This window comes from Fukomys damarensis, unplaced genomic scaffold, assembly GCF_012274545.1.
Source record: "Fukomys damarensis isolate Sample0158 unplaced genomic scaffold, DMR_v1.0_HiC HiC_scaffold_16, whole genome shotgun sequence".
Taxonomy (NCBI): domain Eukaryota; kingdom Metazoa; phylum Chordata; class Mammalia; order Rodentia; family Bathyergidae; genus Fukomys; species Fukomys damarensis.
Genome location: NW_022900928.1, coordinates 50,476,456 through 50,494,958, shown reverse-complemented (window position 1 = coordinate 50,494,958; position 18,503 = coordinate 50,476,456). Strand labels below are relative to the sequence as shown.

Genomic DNA, 18,503 nt, shown 5'->3' with positions numbered 1-18,503 from the left:
ACACATGTACTAATAAACTAAAATTAAAATGAAAAAATAAAATATATCATTAGAATGACAGGAAAAGGAAAATGTGTATAAAGAAGAAGATAATTTAATGTTGGAAAATTTAAGCCAGTCTCATAGCATCAATAATGCAATTATAATGACAGATAATATTTGTTGGCTGTTTACATTTTTTTGTGCATGTGTCAGGCACTGTGTTAATTACTAATGTTTCCTTTATTATCTCATTTAATCCTCATGATAAGTCTTGGAGGTGGGTATTTTCTTTGCAGATGATAAAACTAAAGCACAGTATTTAACAATGTGTCCTAAGGATATAATTAGAATATGTTAAAGTAAAACAAGAGAAAGTAACCTGTTGATATATATCTACAAACAAAGTTTAGAGTCTCTATCATAAAACTATTAAAAATAGTAAGAAGTCTAGAAATTCTGCTGGATATGAAATTGAGGTAAAAATAAACTAACAACCTTTCTATACTGCAGTCTCAACTATTTAGCAAAAAAATTCTACTTATGAAGAGAATCTGATTTAAAACTGCAGTAAAAAGAAGGAAACCAACAGTATATAAAAACCAGATACATGAAATCTTTAAGAAGTCAACTCTTCATCAATTAATAATTTAAATGTTATACCAGCCAAATCCTAAAGGGCTTTTTTTTTTTTTTTTAAACAAAGGAGGGGAAACTTAGTATGTGGCTCTCCAAAAGTATAAGAAAGGCCAAAATACTAATATAATTTTAAGGAAATATAAGATCGGGATCCTTGCCTTATAGTTATATGCTGTAGCATATTATAATATTACACATAATGTCATAGTATAGATAGTGCACACACAGTATGCTAGAGCATTCAGTACAGTATGATAGTAGAAGAGACTGGCGATCACAAAGCAGAGAGCAAGATGTAGTCCACCTCACACTTTCAGTTTTGGTACAGTAAAGGAGCAGAGTTAAGTACTTCCACTAGATCATGAACACAGATGCTGTCATCTATCAATCATTCTTCCAATAACCTACGGCTCAGAATGCCTGGAACAGTGCTTCAAACACTAAGCCTCCTACAGGCACTGAACTTAGCTGGCTGAGAGAAGCTTATGGTATTCCCTCCTGTGCCTTCTTGTCCCTGGGAAGCAAAATTAGCAGACTCCAAGAGCCTACAAAAGCCTGGCCCTAGGAAAAAAAAAAAGAATCCCCCCCAAAAAAAACCCTTTTGGCTTCTTTCTTACAATATTTTAACTAATTTACTCATTCATATGGATTTTTCAGATTCTTCTTTGAGGTTATGTTTTGCTAGCTTTCTGCATCTCATTTTTAAAAACAGATCATACAATAAAATGTGAAATGAAATAAACATGCATAGTGTCTTCAGAAAGAGCAGAAGCACTTGTTAGGTTATACCTGTATCTAGATATAGAAACAAGCAATTTAACATAAAAAATATAAAGTGGGAAGAAAAGCTCAAACCTTTCAACTACTTCTATGTCAAAGCAGAATCGTTTGTCAATTGAATCTGTCTTTCGTCGGATGCAAGATTTTAACTTAAACATTTCTGGCGAGCTAGTAACAAGGCCATTCTGTAACAAGAGGGGATCATATTATTAACATGACAAGTGAACTGAAATATACTAGGTATATGGTTTAAAGCTGCTAAATTAAAAGGTTAAAAATGCAAGTTATACACAAAGATCATAATCGCATTCTTTAATTTACTTAACATTCGTTGTGCCATTATATCAAATCATTGATTAATAACATATACATGTTTTATTTCACAGAATTTTGTGACATGCCCATCTAATACTTTTCAACACATTTACTTATAATGTTAGGTTGCACTGTAGAAGACCTTATAACTTCAGATTTTGAGAAGGTAAGAAATTACAGAATTGCTATAACAACACAATTACATACAGAATACTTGTTAGGATGCAACACTGTTGCTGTTAATCAAAATTTCATAGATTTCTAAGAGATTATTATCATGCATTAGTGTTTTATAGTATCAAATGATAGCTACCTCAAAGTCACAAAAGAGCTTCCAAAATAGTAAGTTCTAGTATAAACTACATTGCTATGCTTAGCACACCATGAAACTGTTTTGGTGCTAACCAAATGCTACAATGCAATTAAAACTAAATATATTTGGACAAAACGGAACCTAGGCTCAACTTACAGGAGTCCTCTTCTATATCCAAAATGCCAGTCTATTTTAAGGGGCAAATCTACCCGACGTCTGGTTAATTTTGCGTCTGGTTACAAATCTCAGAGGTTTATTAAAACAACTTTGCCTTGATCTATTTATATGATTAATATCCTGTCATGTAAGTTGGATTTCTGGCAATTACTATGCTAAAAAGCGAAACCAGCTGTGTTGATAGCACTTAACTAACTTTTCATGATGGCAGCAATCTATGGTTTCACTTTTTTCTGGAGTGTTCTCCTTTATTTTGTCTTTTGGTTTGAATTATTCGACTCTGATGAATGCCCAAGCACAATAAGTTTCAGCTGGCATGTTTGAGTAGGTGTCTAACTTCGATCAACCTTTACATCTGCCATGTTCTATACTAGAAATTAGTTGTGTGAGTCACTTACTACTAGGAACTTATTTCTGGATCTGTTAAAATTAGGTTAGACCAATTATCTCTAAGATAACTCCCAGCTCCAGGATTCTTAGATCAAGCTCTAACAATCTAATTCACAAATGCAACTATTTGCCATACTCATATCTCAACTTGAAAAAAAAAAGGTACATTGCATTCACTTAAGCTCTCAGCAACATTTCCTCGAATAGTGTACACTACGTCCTATACTGTTGACTAGCCATGCAAAACACTCGGCGCCCAATTTACTTTGGGGCAAGTAAGCATCAACTGGTTTTTTATGAAGAACTTGCTGGCTAGCATTTTGATAAACAATACAATGCAGAAGAAGAAAAGGTATGCAAGGGCAACTGCAGTGTCCAACAGAAGCCACTGAGAAAGTATGCAGAGTCCCTGAGCCCCATGTGGCCACTGATAGTCAGCCCTGGCTGCTAGCCAAACCCCAGCACAGACCAGTAATTCTGTGGCCAGGGCTGGGGGATGACACCTTAGCAATGTCTTGAAGGATCCTACATTTAACTCAACTGCTTATAAGATGGCCAATTGAAAGGAAAACCCTGACCAGTCTTTTTTAAGTTAGTGAGGTCACTAAAACGAGAGAAAACTTTTTGACTTTTCAGTTTCTAAGAACTTCATGTTATTGGAAATTAAAAATACATGTGCTATTGTTTTACTTCCATTACTTAATAACAACCTTAGTATTTGTTTTAAAAATGAACAATCAGAACTTACCATTTTCCCACTGGATTTCATTTCTGAAACACTCATTGTAAATGTTTTACTTCCCTTATCATATGTACAGTAATGTTTAATCCATGTGAAACCAAGTGGTCCTAATAAGGAAACAGAAACATTTCAGATGTCAACAAATGATTTGTATCTAAGATTCTACACTGCCACACAACTGAGTACCCCCATGTATCATTTAGCTTGGAACACTTACTGTGAAAAAAGCCAGATGAGAGACAGTAGCAGAGGACACACTATCTTAGACTCAAACAACTTGACTTTACTTGTGAGTCCCCACTGACTCTGTAAGTTCACAGACTGGTTTAGATCTAACTCCAGCTGCTAGCTGTAAAAATGGTATACAATTGGTCTTCCACATCTTCACTTTCTGGGTTCATATACTCAACCAACCATGGATTGAGAGTATTTGAAAGAAAATTTGTAACTGTACTGAACTTTTTTTTTCATTATTCCCTAAGAAATATAATATAGTAATTATTTATATCACATTAACACTATATCAATTATTATAAGCAATTGAGAGACGATTTAAAGTATATAAGAGGATGCTCACAGGTTATATCAAATATTATGAAATTTTATGTTAGACTTCAGCATCTACAGACTTTGGTATCCACAGGGAACCCTCGAACTGGTGCCCTGTAGATGCTGAGACAAGTACTTGTACTCCACAGAGGTAGGATGAGAAATAGTATCAATTATTAAAAATGGTACTCTTACAACTATTATTGTTCTTTACTTTCAAAACTACAAAAATATCCTAATAAAAATCTACCAGTGCATTTCACTCCTTTGTTCAAAACCTTCCAGTGGTTATCCCAGTAAAAACCAGAGTGAAAGCTGGGCATGGTGTACACACCTATAATCCCAGCACTCACAGAGGTTAAAGCAAAAGGACCTCAAGTTAGAGCCCAGACTGGGTAACTTAGTGAGACTCTAGAGAAAATACTACAAATAATAACAATGGCAATAACAACAACAACAATAAAGTGAAGAGCTGGAGATGCAGTTCAGTGTGAAGTCTCTGGGTTCAATCCCTGGTACTATTAAAAAAGTGTCTTATCCATTAGGCACTGCATGATCTGGCCTGCAGACCTCTGTCTTTCTCTCACCTCACATCCTATCACCTTTTGCATTATACATTCTGCTCCAACCATACTGACATCTCTGTTGGCCCCTGACTATGGTGAATGCATTTCTATCCCAGAATACTTATACTTACTATTCCTTCAGCCAGAACTACTTTTGTTTCAGATATCTGTATGACTTTCACTGTCACCTCTTTGGGATCTTTTCCTATATGCCACCTTTATAATACAGCCTTTCCTGGGAAGATGTGCAGCATGCCAACACCTTCACCTGGATATTTTTTATCTGTTTATTCTGAACAGTTATAACTGTCTAAATGTGATAAATTTTATTGATTTATGTATTATCTGTCTTTGCCATGAGGCTTTATGGCTCTATAACAGTAGGAACATAGGCTATTTAGCTGATTAGAATATTAATCCTTAGAAAATAGTCAGCTATACAACTTATACTCAATATTTGACAAATATATGAAGGAATTAATCATTCATCATGCTCTATGACTTTGCTGATCTTGTAATTACATCCTCTGACCACAAATCTGAAAGAAACAAATTCAAATTACTCCCTAAAGGTGAAAATAAGATTGGCTAGTAAAAAAAAAAAAACTTGCATACTTTTACTTTCTTCTTCCCCAGAAATACTGTGCACCCTTCCCATAGCATGCCATGCTATCACCCAGTATTCTCTTTAAGGAGCTGCATACTGCTACACTATCAGTCCAGCAGTCTTCGGCCTTAATTCAGTTTTTCCCATGAACAAAATGCAAGACCTTCAGTTTTTCCCACAGGGAAGCCAAGTGTCCTGAGCCCAATTGCCAGAGTGGACTGATTCAGCCAAAATTTGAGCTCATTTTCTATAAAGCTTCTTCACCTGGGGACCCATACTGCTTAACACCTGGGTTTCTCTAGCAAGAACTATGCACAATGTTATTGCTGGCTTGATTTCAAAACCACCCCCCCATATATGTGTGTGTGTGTGTGTGTTTTTTTCACAGACAGGGTCTCATTTTGGAGTTGAGGCTGGCTCTGAACTATGTAGCCCAGGTTGGCCTCAAACTCAATGCAATCCTCCTTCCTCAGTCTCCCGAGTGCTGGGATTATAGACATGTGCCACCACGCCCAGTACAAAACCATATACTTAAAAGCAAGTAACTGAAATATAAAGAAGCACCTTTTGAGAAAAGTGTTTCATCAGACAGGGTCTCATTTTGGAGTTGAGGCTGGCTCTGAACTATGTAGCCCAGGTTGGCCTCAAACTCAATGCAATCCTCCTTCCTCAGTCTCCCGAGTGCTGGGATTATAGACATGTGCCACCACGCCCAGTACAAAACCATATACTTAAAAGCAAGTAACTGAAATATAAAGAAGCACCTTTTGAGAAAAGTGTTTCATAGGCCATTTGAATTATTTTTCTTTAATAATAGTACTCTTGGTGTACTTTAGTACTAAGCTACTCCAGATTTTTAAATTATGGGGTGTAGCCATATACTTTATAATCACAAAGGATTATTGCAATTAACTTCAGTTCTGTTTTGGGACAATGTCACATTATAATACTTAAAAATACTTGTTGATAATTCTTATATGTGATGTAAAAATACTTAAAGGCTTAGAGCTGATTAGTGGAAAACAGCAGGATGAAAATCACAGTGATCTTAGGATTTAGCTAATGATTTATGAAGCATTATTAGTTATAATTTTAAAATAAAGCTGCTGCAATGCCTGGACTACATATTAGACCTATGATGTGTTTTTCTGTCTTCACCTGAAGTTCAAAACCTCCTGCACTGAGTCATCAAGTTTATTGAGCACAAATGCTGCTTTTTTTTTAAAGTTGCCTGGCAGTAGGCCAGGGCAGATGTTTTTAGACAAGTAATTCTAAAGTCCCTAAAAGTGTCTAGAAAAATAAAAATTTATTACAACTTTCATGTTGCAAAATAAAAAGAAGTTTAATTATCTTAACTAGTAATCATCTAAGGCTGCTGAGATGAATATTTAAGGAGTAGTAGGGGAATTAACATTTACTAAATACTTATTAAGAGTCTACATTTTACCTAAGAACCTTTTAAGTCAGACAGGAGACTATTTTACATATAAGAAAAGTGAGCCTAGCAGCTGCAGATGGCAGTACTTTTTTGAATAGGGCATGTGAATATATTAGAAAAAAAACCATATATTAGAGGACTAATGCTCTTAAATTAAGAATTGAACTAAATACACATTGTACAGAATAGTAAGGGCTCACGGTAAACAGTACTATGATTTTTAATGCCACCTTCAGAAGTTCCACTAAAACTAGACATTTTGTGTACAATATTTCTAATTCTTGCCACATCTTAGGAGATAAGTATAAATATTTATCTTTTACAAATGAAGACTGAACTTTGAAAATGGCAAGAATTACACAGTTAAGTGACAGACGTGGGATTTCAATACAGGTGACTATGGAACTCACACCCCTCCAGGTTAAAGTCTTTTAGTATGTGACGCTGTGCATTCCTCGAGGTGGGTGATGTGAATGCCACACATATCCGCATAAACTGAAGCTGTGTGTCCTCAGTTAAGTGACAGACGTGGGATTTCAATACAGGTGACTATGGAACTCACACCCCTCCAGGTTAGTCTTTTAGTATGTGACGCTGTGCATTCCTCGAGGTGGGTGATGTGAATGCCACACACATCCGCATAAACTGAAGCTGTGTGTCTAAGTTGCGGAGCTGTTTCTACCCCATCACATCCATCACTAATTATCACTCAATTTACAGCCCTGAGATTTAGTATTGATCACTGGTTGCCAACTGTTTGAACTTATATAGGGCCTTCAGTTACCTAAGATACTATAAAACCAAATTCCTTGTTTCATTTTCTGGCCCTCACAGAACTTACTCCGTGAGAGCAAGCACACAATTATATATCTTAGTACATTTAGTGGTCAAATTTTCTTATATAAATGCTTTCAAAGATTCCAAGTTGGAAGAGGCTTTGAATATTTGCCCCTCATGGACAAATAATTCTCAAGCATGCAAATTCAAACATCTTCTTTTTAAATTCCTAGGCAAGGGGAATAGGGATAGAGGGTGGGAAAAGACAGAAGGTTGGGATTTTAAGGGGCAAGAGAGAACTTTTGAAGGTGATGTCTTCATGTTGCATGTGGTGATGCTTGCAGAGGTGTACACATATAGTGAAATTATTAAACTGTAAATTTTAAACCAGTGTAATTTACTGTATGCCAATTATATACCGATAAAGCCATAAAAAATAATGCAGATAGATACAGAGGAAGTCAGGATAGAAATTATGTTGGGAGAGGAAGGCACAAGAGAGGTGTTAAAAAGAGATAGAGAGTACAACTGTGAGAGGTCCAGTGTCAGGCACTGCTGAGGGACATCGCCACAGCAGCTCTGCAGAAGACTCTGCAGGAAGCTCCACAGGGGATCCATTAGAGGCTGGACACCCTGGGGGCACTCAGGGAAACTGCCTCAGAGGTCTGGCCTGGGCTAAGTGGGTGGACATGAAGTAAAGTTAAAGGATACCCAGAAGGTAAAACAGATTTGGCATTAGGCTCCAGAGAGAAATTTGAATTAAGGATTACTTCAGCTACGTGACTTAGGAGAGTGGAGATATCATTAACACATACAAAAAACCTCAGAGGTAAGGTCAGTTCTACAAAAAGTTTAATGATCAGATTAGTTCAGAGAAAAAGTCAGGTATGTTGCAACAAAAGATACTAACGTTAGCTAAGCCCCTAAAACTCTGTACTTAGTCCACCCAAGTGACCCACATGGTATTAAAGGACCTATACTTATAGACTGTTTGACCCAAATGTCTAGCAGCTTAGGACCCAGGTAAGGAAGCTATGGTACTATCCAGTGGACGAGCTACCACCAATCAGTACTGAATGTGATGTATTTGAAAATTATGTTAAAAATAAATTTGTTAGGTAATCCTAAAGTTTTTAAAGTAAAAACTATTAGCCAGGTATGGTGTGGTGGCACACGCCTGTTATCCCAGCTACTCAGGAGGCTGAGGCAGAAAAATCTCAAGTTTGAGTCCAGCTTGAGCTACTTAGCAAGACCTTGTCTCAAAAAAGCAAACAAATATATATTGATTTTTTTGTTTTGTTTTGTTTTTTTGAGATAGGGTCTCACTATGTAGTTGAGACTGACCTGGAACTCACTAATGTAGCCCAGGCTGGTTTCGAACTCATAGCGATCCTCCTGCCTCAACCTCCTGAGTTCTGGGATTACAGGTGTGATCTACCATGCCCAGCATAAAAAAGCAAACAAATAAAGCAAATAAAAATAAAATATTTATACATAAGTATCTGTTTAACACCTGTGAAGAACTCAAGAAATAAAAATTATTAGGCTACAAGGAATAAAGCATATTTATACACATGAAGATGGCACCTCTTCTACCCCCACTGCATGTCTGAGGAAACTGCCAAGAAACTTTTCTATTTTGCCAAATGCATCATCAATGCAAATGTCAGCACCTCTCAGTGTACCCTCACATGGAGGCTCTCAAACCTGACTTAATATCATCAAAATTTTCTTTAAACTCCCAAGCCAGAGCTATAGTATAAACCAAATCTCTATGTGAATGTATTCATTGGTCATTCTTCACAAGTTGAGGGGTGGGGTGAAAGATGGCTATCATGGTCTAATTGGAGATAGCTAGGAAGGTCACTGAGATTTATCATTTAAAGATCTGCAAAGAACAAACTGACCATAAAGACACAGAAAATCCTGGAACCCAAATCTCCTGGGCCAGTGTCCTTCTGCTATTTAGATCACAGGGTAATAAATGTTGGCAGAGTCTGATGATGAAATTGTTAATTGCTGGCACACTGCTTTCCAACAGCTCCTAGGCATCTCAAATGCAAAATTTAATGATATTTTGGTGACTGTGCTGTATATATGTAAAAAACTTTTCACAGCCAAGTCTGTATCTGTGGGCTTCTCTATCATAAACCGTTAGACTACACTGTTTTACCAAATAAAACAATTTCACTACTGTCTTGCCTACTGACATGGAGACTTCAGAGCAGTGCTATCCTATGTGTTTATAAGTCCCAATGTGTAAGAAAAGTACAGAAAGTAGAACAAGCATTTCAAAACTTTTGTAGCAATTCAACATAGCCATAAAATCTAAGCATATGATTTTGTATTTTACAGAGGCACTGTTTCATGATGGACTGAAATTACAATAGTCTCTCCACCATAAAACAGTACAGGAACAGCTTTTATGGCATACCTTATGGAAATAAAGTTAATTTAGTCAAAATCTTCAAATTGCTTGTACTTAATGACAATTAATAGGAGGAAAGGACCCTAGTTTTATGAGACTGAATGGCATTTTATTAATTTTTGTGAGAAAAATTTTCTTAACATGAGGCAATTACAATAATGTTCTATTGGGTCTGGTACTTATTTTCTAAACCCAGGAAGTAGAGTGTCAATGTGACATGACATAATTGCCAATTTCAGTTCCAAAAATTGACAGAGCGGAGAATTAAATGAAATAATTCTGCTGGAGGGAAAGAACTGTTATTATAGTTGCCAGGATGATTCATCTTGATAAAGACTCTGATTTTCAATTTTCTATGAAACTTTAAATTGAGTTACCACAATTAAATTCTAAAACTGAACTTAGGTTATGTATGGTCAGTGCAGACTGCAAGTTCCAAATTCAACAATACCCCAGCTTGGAGTACCTGATGCCAGTCTGTGGCTGGCCACACCACCTTGAACAGGTCTGATCTTGAAAGTTAAGCAGAGTTTGGGTCTGGTTAGTTCTTGGATGGGAGAGTACCTGATGCCAAAACTGGAAAATTCCTTCCTTTGGAAGTGGTGGCAATAATAGTGATGGAAAAGCAGACTGTTTTAAATATGTCAAAGCTGTAGGGAATTTCAGTCTTCCTAAGTGAAGAATACAATAACAACGAAGCCATATTCCTAAAGAAACATGATTATCACAACAGACATGAATTATGCCTTTTGACTCACGTTTCTCCTGGACATAAAGGTAGCCTTCCATTGTCCACTGGCTAGGTGGTCTGTAATCTTGGTTGGCAGATTTCATCCTTTGCATCAACCGCTCTACCTCTTGTCGTGTACTTTCAAAATTATTCCTTGTCTTCAGTAAATAGAAACAAGAATTTCATTTACTGTTTCCTATCAGGTTTAAAGCCTTCCCACTGAAGTTTCAAAAACAACAAATGGCACAAAAGGTAGCTCTGATTCTTTTGGCACTATTAAACATATTTATGATGCTGTGATGTTCAGTCTTGGATATGATTTTAAATTATTTTATGAAAACTTCCCTGAATGAACTTCTATACTTTTTCTCCTTTGATAATCTTTGTGTTGTGCTTATACATGAATGTATGAAGGGAAGACTTTCTTATTTTCACATTTTAATTTTACTACTTAGAATTAAAAATATGTAAGATCTGATAAATACAGTTTTGAATTCTCTAACATCTATAATTTAAAAGGAGATATATTTGACTTGAGGGAAAAATTTGATATCTTTCATACAAATGCCAATGAGTAAATCAAGAAAAAAATCTACTCTCGTTTCAAAAGTTTACTGAACAAATATTACATAGCTTGATTTTCAGAAGTAATAACATAGTTATTAAAAGATTGGTATAAAAATTAATTCATAAATATTGAAGATATACTCCTAAGTGAAATAAATAAGTCCCACATGTGTAAATACCGAATAGTTTCCCTGGTGTGAATATTCTGCAACAATGCATAAGATTCTAATAAGATTACTGACATTTAGAAATGGGAGGAAAGGAGCTAAAGGTGTAGGGAAGGTGTGATACGTAGGGGAAGAACAAAAAGGGAAAAGAAAAAAATGTGAGAGAATGAAAAGATGAAAATAAAGTGTTTGTAGATGGGGAGGGGAGGAGGGGGTGAAGGGAGGGCAGAGGTAAGGGGAAAAAAATGAGAATCAAGACTTGCCATGTAAAGGTACATGATCCCAACAATGAATGTAACTGTACTGTATCCCTAAATGTACCAATAAACTCAATAAAAAAAAAATTAATTCATAAAAATGAATGCATGTCCAAGTTCTTACTTCTTTTGCAAGAAATGGTTTACTCACATTAGTGCAAGTTTACTTAAGCTAGATTAAAGCAGCAGTAGGCTTTTCCCTATGAAAATCTCTTTTGTGTTCACATCGCATTAACTTATATAATACTGTACGTGTCTGAAAACATAAAAATCATCACCATCTGAGAGCTTGTTATGGTCCGTAATACAAGAAGTGAATCTCAAAGTAGGCTAGAAAATTTTTCCTGTGACTTTTTTTGTTATTCTTCTCTTTCAAACACAAGGATTCAAGATTTTTTTCCCATTTCTTTCTTATTATCCCATTCCTAAATTCCAAGATGCTAAACATAATTGTATTTAGTATGGAAATAAATCCTAAGAATACTTTGGCTTTTATAATTTTCCTATTTAATATTCAATTCTAAGTGTATTTCATGTTGAAAAGAGAAATGAATTAAAGGTGAAACTGATTTTGCTAGAAAATCTAAGTTAAACTAGAACTCACACAAGTAGAATAAATTCAAATGTACATTTCTCATGGGAAACACAATCCTTATAGTTTTACTTACTGAACATCTGTACAGTGGCAAAAATCAGATAAGCAGAGAAACATGTGATTTAAGAAAATTAAGTAAAGGTGTCCTACATTATTTTGGTTAGAGTATTAGATACTCAGGGTTTCAGTAACAGAAAATAATGTCGGAATTAAAATCTATTCTTTGTTAGGTTTGACAATGCAGACATGGCAAAAGATTTCTTCCCTTATAAGTGCGGTTCATTAATTGAAAATCAGAAATTGTTAAACCATCAATCAGTGATTCAAATGACTGATTAGACAACTTCACAAAATAAACTTGGAAAAACAGATATGTTGCTTGTAAAGAATTCCCACTTAGGCTTTAAAGCAGTTATTTTGAATGTTTCAAAACCACATTCAAATCCTATTATTTGACAACAATATAACATATTTTACAAAAAAATTCAGAAAGAGATGGCATGTTAGAGTGTTAAAATACACTACCTTCATTTAACAAATGTAGAAATGTTGCTCTCTCAACAAATAAGGCTTCCTTTGGGAAAGTCAATATTTTTTTCCAGTTTTGAGGTAGGTTTAACAACTAAAAGTTGTATATAGTTAGGGTATACAACGTGGTGTTTTGCTATATGTATGCATTGTGAAATGATTCTAAGAGTCAAGACAACTAACATATCCATTACCACATTTGTGTGTGTTATGATTTAGGTCTTAAATGTGCTCCAAGAATCTCATGTTTAGAAAGTGGTTGAATCATGGGGGCGCTGTGTTTATCAGTGGATTCATGCACTGACCAGTTCAGTAGCTGACTGTGCTGTTGGGAGGCAGGGCCCAGTTAGAGGAGGTAGGTCACTGGGATCCTGACCTGGAAGGGCGTATTTTTTTTTCTCATTGAGTTTATTGGTACTTTTTAGATATACAGTACAGTTACATTCATCACTGAGATCTTGTGCCCTTCCATGAAAGGTCTTGATTCTCATTTTTCCCCATACCCCTGCCCTCTTTTCACCCCCCTCACTCCTCCACTCTCGGATCCTCCCTTTTCTCAGCTTCCTGGCTGTCAAAGGATGAAGAGGTGCCCTCTACTAGGTCCTTCGACCAAGCCCTATTTCTCTTGGAGGCAGGAGACTTTGGGATGAATCCACTGGAAACTATGAGCCAAATACACTTTTTTAAGTTGTGGGAGTAATGTATTTTGTCCTAGCAACAGAAATGTAACTAATGCATTGTGTGTGTGTGTGTGTGTGTGTGTGTGTGTGTGTGAAGTATATTTCAGTTCTGCACTCTTATTGAATTTACAAGTTCCAAGTATATGATGTAGAGCTATTATTAACTATCATTTTCTGTACAGTAGATGTCAGGAATTAATCCTTGTATCATACAGTAAATTAGTGAAAAGACTGACTGGATAAAGGCAAATATTTTCCAATTTCTAGGTGTCTACACTTAGGCAATATAAAATTTGCTGGAATAAATTATTATAACACAAGCTTAGCTTCTCTCTTCTTTTTTTAAGCTTACTTGTAGGCAGAATCTGGAAAAAATATACTTATAAAGTTATTTTCTAAATTATAAGGTTTACCACACTGTGACAAGATGTTGAAAGATTCTAAGATTTGACTTGGTTATGACTGAGCTGTCCTGTGGTCATTAGCTTCACTAAAGAAAGGCAGTAGAAAAAGGTGTAGTCTTACATTCTGCAAGTTGAACTGTAGCTGTTGCTTATATGGTGCAAATTCCTGGGCAAGTTCATATCCCTCATGATAAAAAGTAAATAAACCTTGAAGGAACGACAAAAGCTGCAAAATAAAAGGGTAAAAAAAGAAGCCATGAGAACTTACTGCTTTTTTTAAAAAGAAATCATCCCTAAAAGCAAAATATTAAAGAAATTATATTTCATTCTATTTCAAACTAAAATATTTCAAACTTTTTGTTTGGCAAGCCAAGCAACAGAACTATGCATAAACCACATCACTAACTTTTATTTCCATTTTGGTAGACAGTGATTTAATTTTTAAGTATGTCATGAGCAGCTGCCATACTCAGCTATTCAAATACATTGAATAAATATCTATAAGAGACCACAAAGGAGATAAAGACCAAAATGACATAGGTACTGCAGAAGAGCTTTTAACCACAATAGGGTGGTGAAACTAGTGCAGGTATACGAAAGACTAAACCACTAAATAACAGGTAAAAAAAACACCCAAGGGAAAGAATAAAAAAATCTGGCCACAGGAAAGTAAGTACCACAAGGTGGCAGTAATGACTTTCGTATGAAAGAGAACATTTTAACAACAAAAAAGGTTGAGCAAACAAAAAAAATATACCATATAGCATAGGTCTCCAACATAGGTCTTTGGTATTAGAATTACAATAAAATTTTCTTCAGAAAAAAGTCACCCATGATAGCCTTCTAACATCAAATTCATTTATGCTTATATTTTTATTTGTAAAGTAAAACTGATTGTGGCATTATAGAGCACATGACATGTTTGTGAAATGTTTATGGAATATATCTGTAAAAGATTTTAAATTTTTTAATTAATTCATTGAGGTTTTACTCCGTAGACTCATCTACTAACTTAATCTCTCCTACAACCTGTTTTTGCAATATTAGAAAATAGTTCTGAAAAGTGGCTCATAATATGTCTACAACTTATTAGCTTAAACTAAGGAAGAAACAAAGTTTGAAATCATTTTTGTATAAAAATATTGTCCTGCCACTTCATCTATCTGAGAAGGCAGGGAGGATTGGGCTAAGCATTGACTGGTATGTGTATTATGCTTTTCAACAGGTTGCATGGAGAAACAATGACCTAATGCTTCTCTTCCTATCAAAAAGTCAATTTCATACAAAGTTATGTTCATTTTGAACAGCAAATACTTTCAAATTGTTATGTTGTTGTATTGTAAGGATTTTTCTTCTAGTTCAACAGTTCCTGATATTATGACAAAATGTACTAGTTGCCAATTTTGGAATACTTTGATACCCTCAATTTTACATCAAATGATAATTACTCTCAAAACTAAATATTCACTAGATTATGCTAAAAATAGTGCTAAATCCTATTTGACAGATTATCCAAAAAAACATATAGTCTACCTTAATGGAGCCTAAATAAACTAAACACCTTATCTTTAGTTAGACTTTTTTTTTTGGTACCGGGTATTGAACTCAGTACCTTGAGCTTCTGAGGCAGGCAGCGGCAACACTGAGCTAAATCCCCAGCCCTCTTTAATTAGACTGAGTATACAGATCTACAGCCTTTGAGAGATGAAATAAGGAAGTAATTTTGAAACAAATAGCACTTGTCCTCTGAATAGCCACATAATAGTTTATGAAGTTGTTAGTGGAGCACTGTTTCATGACTTAGTTAGAATTATTGTAAGCCAATCTTGTTATAAACTGTATGTCTTATGAAGCAGATGCTATTTTAAACAAATTTTTCTGCAGACCAACTAATCTCCTATTCTGTGTGTCCAGACATCTGAAAAGAGAAAGCACCTCGGTATTTCAGAAACAGGAAGTAAACAATTCAGAATTCAACCAAAACATTACTAAAAGTAACTACAAAAGTCTGGCATATTTTCAGTTGATATCCCTAGACCATGCAGGTGTATAATGTGTTTAAACTCCTCTATCTTAGCTTGATGCTCCAGTCTGAGTGATTTAAAATGTCAGAAGATGGGACAGGGATTTAGCTCAGTGGCGCTGCCTGCCTCACAAGTGCAAGGTCCCAAGTTCGATACTTGGTACAAAAAAAAAAAAAACAAAACAAAAAAACTTCAGAAGGTAAGACATATGAAGAAGATGCAGGGTGCTCTCTGCTGAATCCCAACATCCTGTGAGGCAGTCCTCATCACACCAAGGGCCTCCTCATGCGGCAGTCGTGCTGACTAACTAAAACTCTCTTACAAAAGTATTTTGGCATAGGCTGTTGGAAAGTAGTATTCTCCACTGAGCTTTGCTGTTAAATTCTTAATCATGTTTGTAGAAGTATGATTCTGGGACCTTCATTTTTATTCAGATTACTCTACATCCTCAGGATTTTAGGATGTAGCAACTTCAATCAAGATGAAAATAAACCCAATGGCATCTTTTAGCAGGATTCAGATTCACTTAGTAGCACACAAATGCTTTAAACTGACAACACATATTGAGCAGGCACTAGGGAATGTACAACTCTATAGAAAATACATAAACATTATATACAAACAACACCCACCTTTTCTCTTTGTCCCCTATCATCTTTGGAGGCAGCTTTTGGGAAAGTTTAATAAAGAGCAGGCACATGAAACAACTGTCTCTAGGTGACAGCAGAGTTAAGATTCTTTTAAAGGTTTAAATAAATACGTTTATTTTATTCTTGACAAATTCCATGATGCTAAACCAACAGGATTTAATAGGACAGCCTGCTGAATCTTTTAAAAATTGTATTTTGCATCTGTCATTTTTGTCAGTCAATGTGTCTTAGGGAACTGTAGAAAAGACTATAGTTTGAGCTTTACCTAAAAGCAAGTCTGACCTTTAGAATAATAACAGTAACAGCAATAATAATAGATATTATTAATAATAATAGATAATAACAGCAACAATAATAAAATCTCATATAGCACTTTATTCCCAAGATTTTAGAATTAAATTACTGTCCTTTTAGTTAACCTAAACAAAAGTAAAAATTTATATAGTACTTATAATCTTTAAAATGAACCTATTAAAATTCATCAAAGGAACAAATACTCATCTTTTCTCATATTCCTAATCACCAGACAATTAACAAAATGCAGTATAGATGTGGTATTTCCAAAAGGTTCAAGCTTTAAGGGCCCACAGTCACCAGTGATATTGTACATGGCTGTGAAAAGGGTGGGAGATGGTATGAGGGTGAGGGAAGAACTCTGCACCGGTACATACAGCAGCTGCTCCAGGTAAATGCTGCCCACACAGGAAGAACTGAGATGCATTCACTTAGAAGACAATGTGATTCATTCCTATATCCTTACTGTCTTTTCTGACTAATGACTATCAATGAATGATTTTCTTTAGCTTATTAAAATGCCAAGATGGCAGAGACGTCCCAAACACAGGGCAACACCACCTGTCATGGTCCAAATGGATTTGAACAACTGCACAATCAACTTTGGGAGCCTCTGCAGCAGCTTTACCAAAGGAGTAAGGAAGGCTGCCAAACGTAATTTAGTGATGATGCTGAAGCTCTACAGCATACACTTTATCCACCAAGAAATCAAATCATTTGCTGGTTAAAATTCTCTTTACAGTTAATATCACACTTAAATATGAAAAGCTGCATGTTCCTTAACATCAGGTATAAAACAAGGATGTTGACTCTTGACAATTCTGTTTAATATTTTAGTCTAGGTGTTAGTCATGGCAATTAGGAAAAAGAAATACAAAGCATCCAAGGGCTGGGGATTTAGCTCAGTGGTTTCGCCACCTGCCTCGCAAGCACAAGGGCCAGAGTTCAATCCCCAGAACCAAAAAAAAGAGAGAAAAAAAGAAAAAGACATATAAAGCATCCACACTGGATAGAAAACAGAAAAACCATTTTTATTTGCAAACAATACAAATTTACATATATAACATTCAAAGGAATCTAACATAAAACTAAGAACTAATAAGTTCATAAAGACTGCAAGAGACAAAGATAAATTATATAATTTGTAATAAAAAATCTGAAATGAAATTTAAGACATTCTATTTACAATAAGTTTAAAAATAATAAACAGGAATCAATTTAACAAAAAAGTATAAAATCATCTATTATGAAAATTATGAAACATTGCCTGATTAGAAAGGAAAGAAGGTCAAAGTAAATGGAAAATGTCTCATATTTGTGGGCTAGAGAAATTAATGCTGAGAAGACAGTAACAGTCTCCAAACTGATAGAGATTCAGTATAATCCCTGTCAGAATCCCAGCTAACCTTTCTGTAGTAACTGACATGTTGACTCTAAAATTCACGTAAAGTTACAAAAGACACTAAGTAGCCAAAATAATTTTAACAAAAGTAAAATAGGAAGACTCCTACTTTTGGTCTCAGAACTTGATACAAAGTAACAGAAGTTGTCCCAGTGTGACACTGGTATAATAGGAAGGACATAAATCAGTGAGATGGAATTGAAAGTTCTACAAATTCTCATTCATCTATGGTCAACTGGTTTTTGACGCCGCTAAAAAGCACACAGTAGAGAAATTATAGTTTTCACAGAAAAATATGCTGGAAATAATTAACTGCATGTAAAAGAATGAAGTTAAATTTGCCATATCACAGACAAATATTAACTAAAAATGGATCACGGAGTGAAGTTTTTAAAAGTATAACATACTTAAAAACATTAGAGGGCCAGGGATGTAGTTTGGTTCCCGGTACAAAACCAAATAAAAAAAAAAAAAAATTGGAGGGCCAGGGATTTGGCTCAGAAGT

At 35.2% G+C, this 18,503-nt stretch overlaps 1 protein-coding gene across 2 annotated transcripts in view; it reads right to left on the bottom strand.

Annotated features, from left to right (window-relative positions):
* Arhgap42 (Rho GTPase activating protein 42) overlaps positions 1-18,503 on the bottom strand; it is a 265,379-nt gene that overhangs the window by 37,180 nt on the left and 209,696 nt on the right. For both annotated transcript variants that reach the window (XR_783877.3, XM_010642036.3), the window contains exons 7-10: positions 13,750-13,854; positions 10,459-10,588; positions 3,342-3,442; positions 1,474-1,583 (exon numbers count right to left, since the gene is read on the bottom strand). Coding sequence is in view for 1 of the 2 variants with exons in the window: in XM_010642036.3 (XP_010640338.1) it covers positions 1,474-1,583; positions 3,342-3,442; positions 10,459-10,588; positions 13,750-13,854 (446 nt within the window). In the remaining variant the exon portion in view is untranslated. The remainder of the gene's footprint in view (positions 1-1,473; positions 1,584-3,341; positions 3,443-10,458; positions 10,589-13,749; positions 13,855-18,503) is intronic.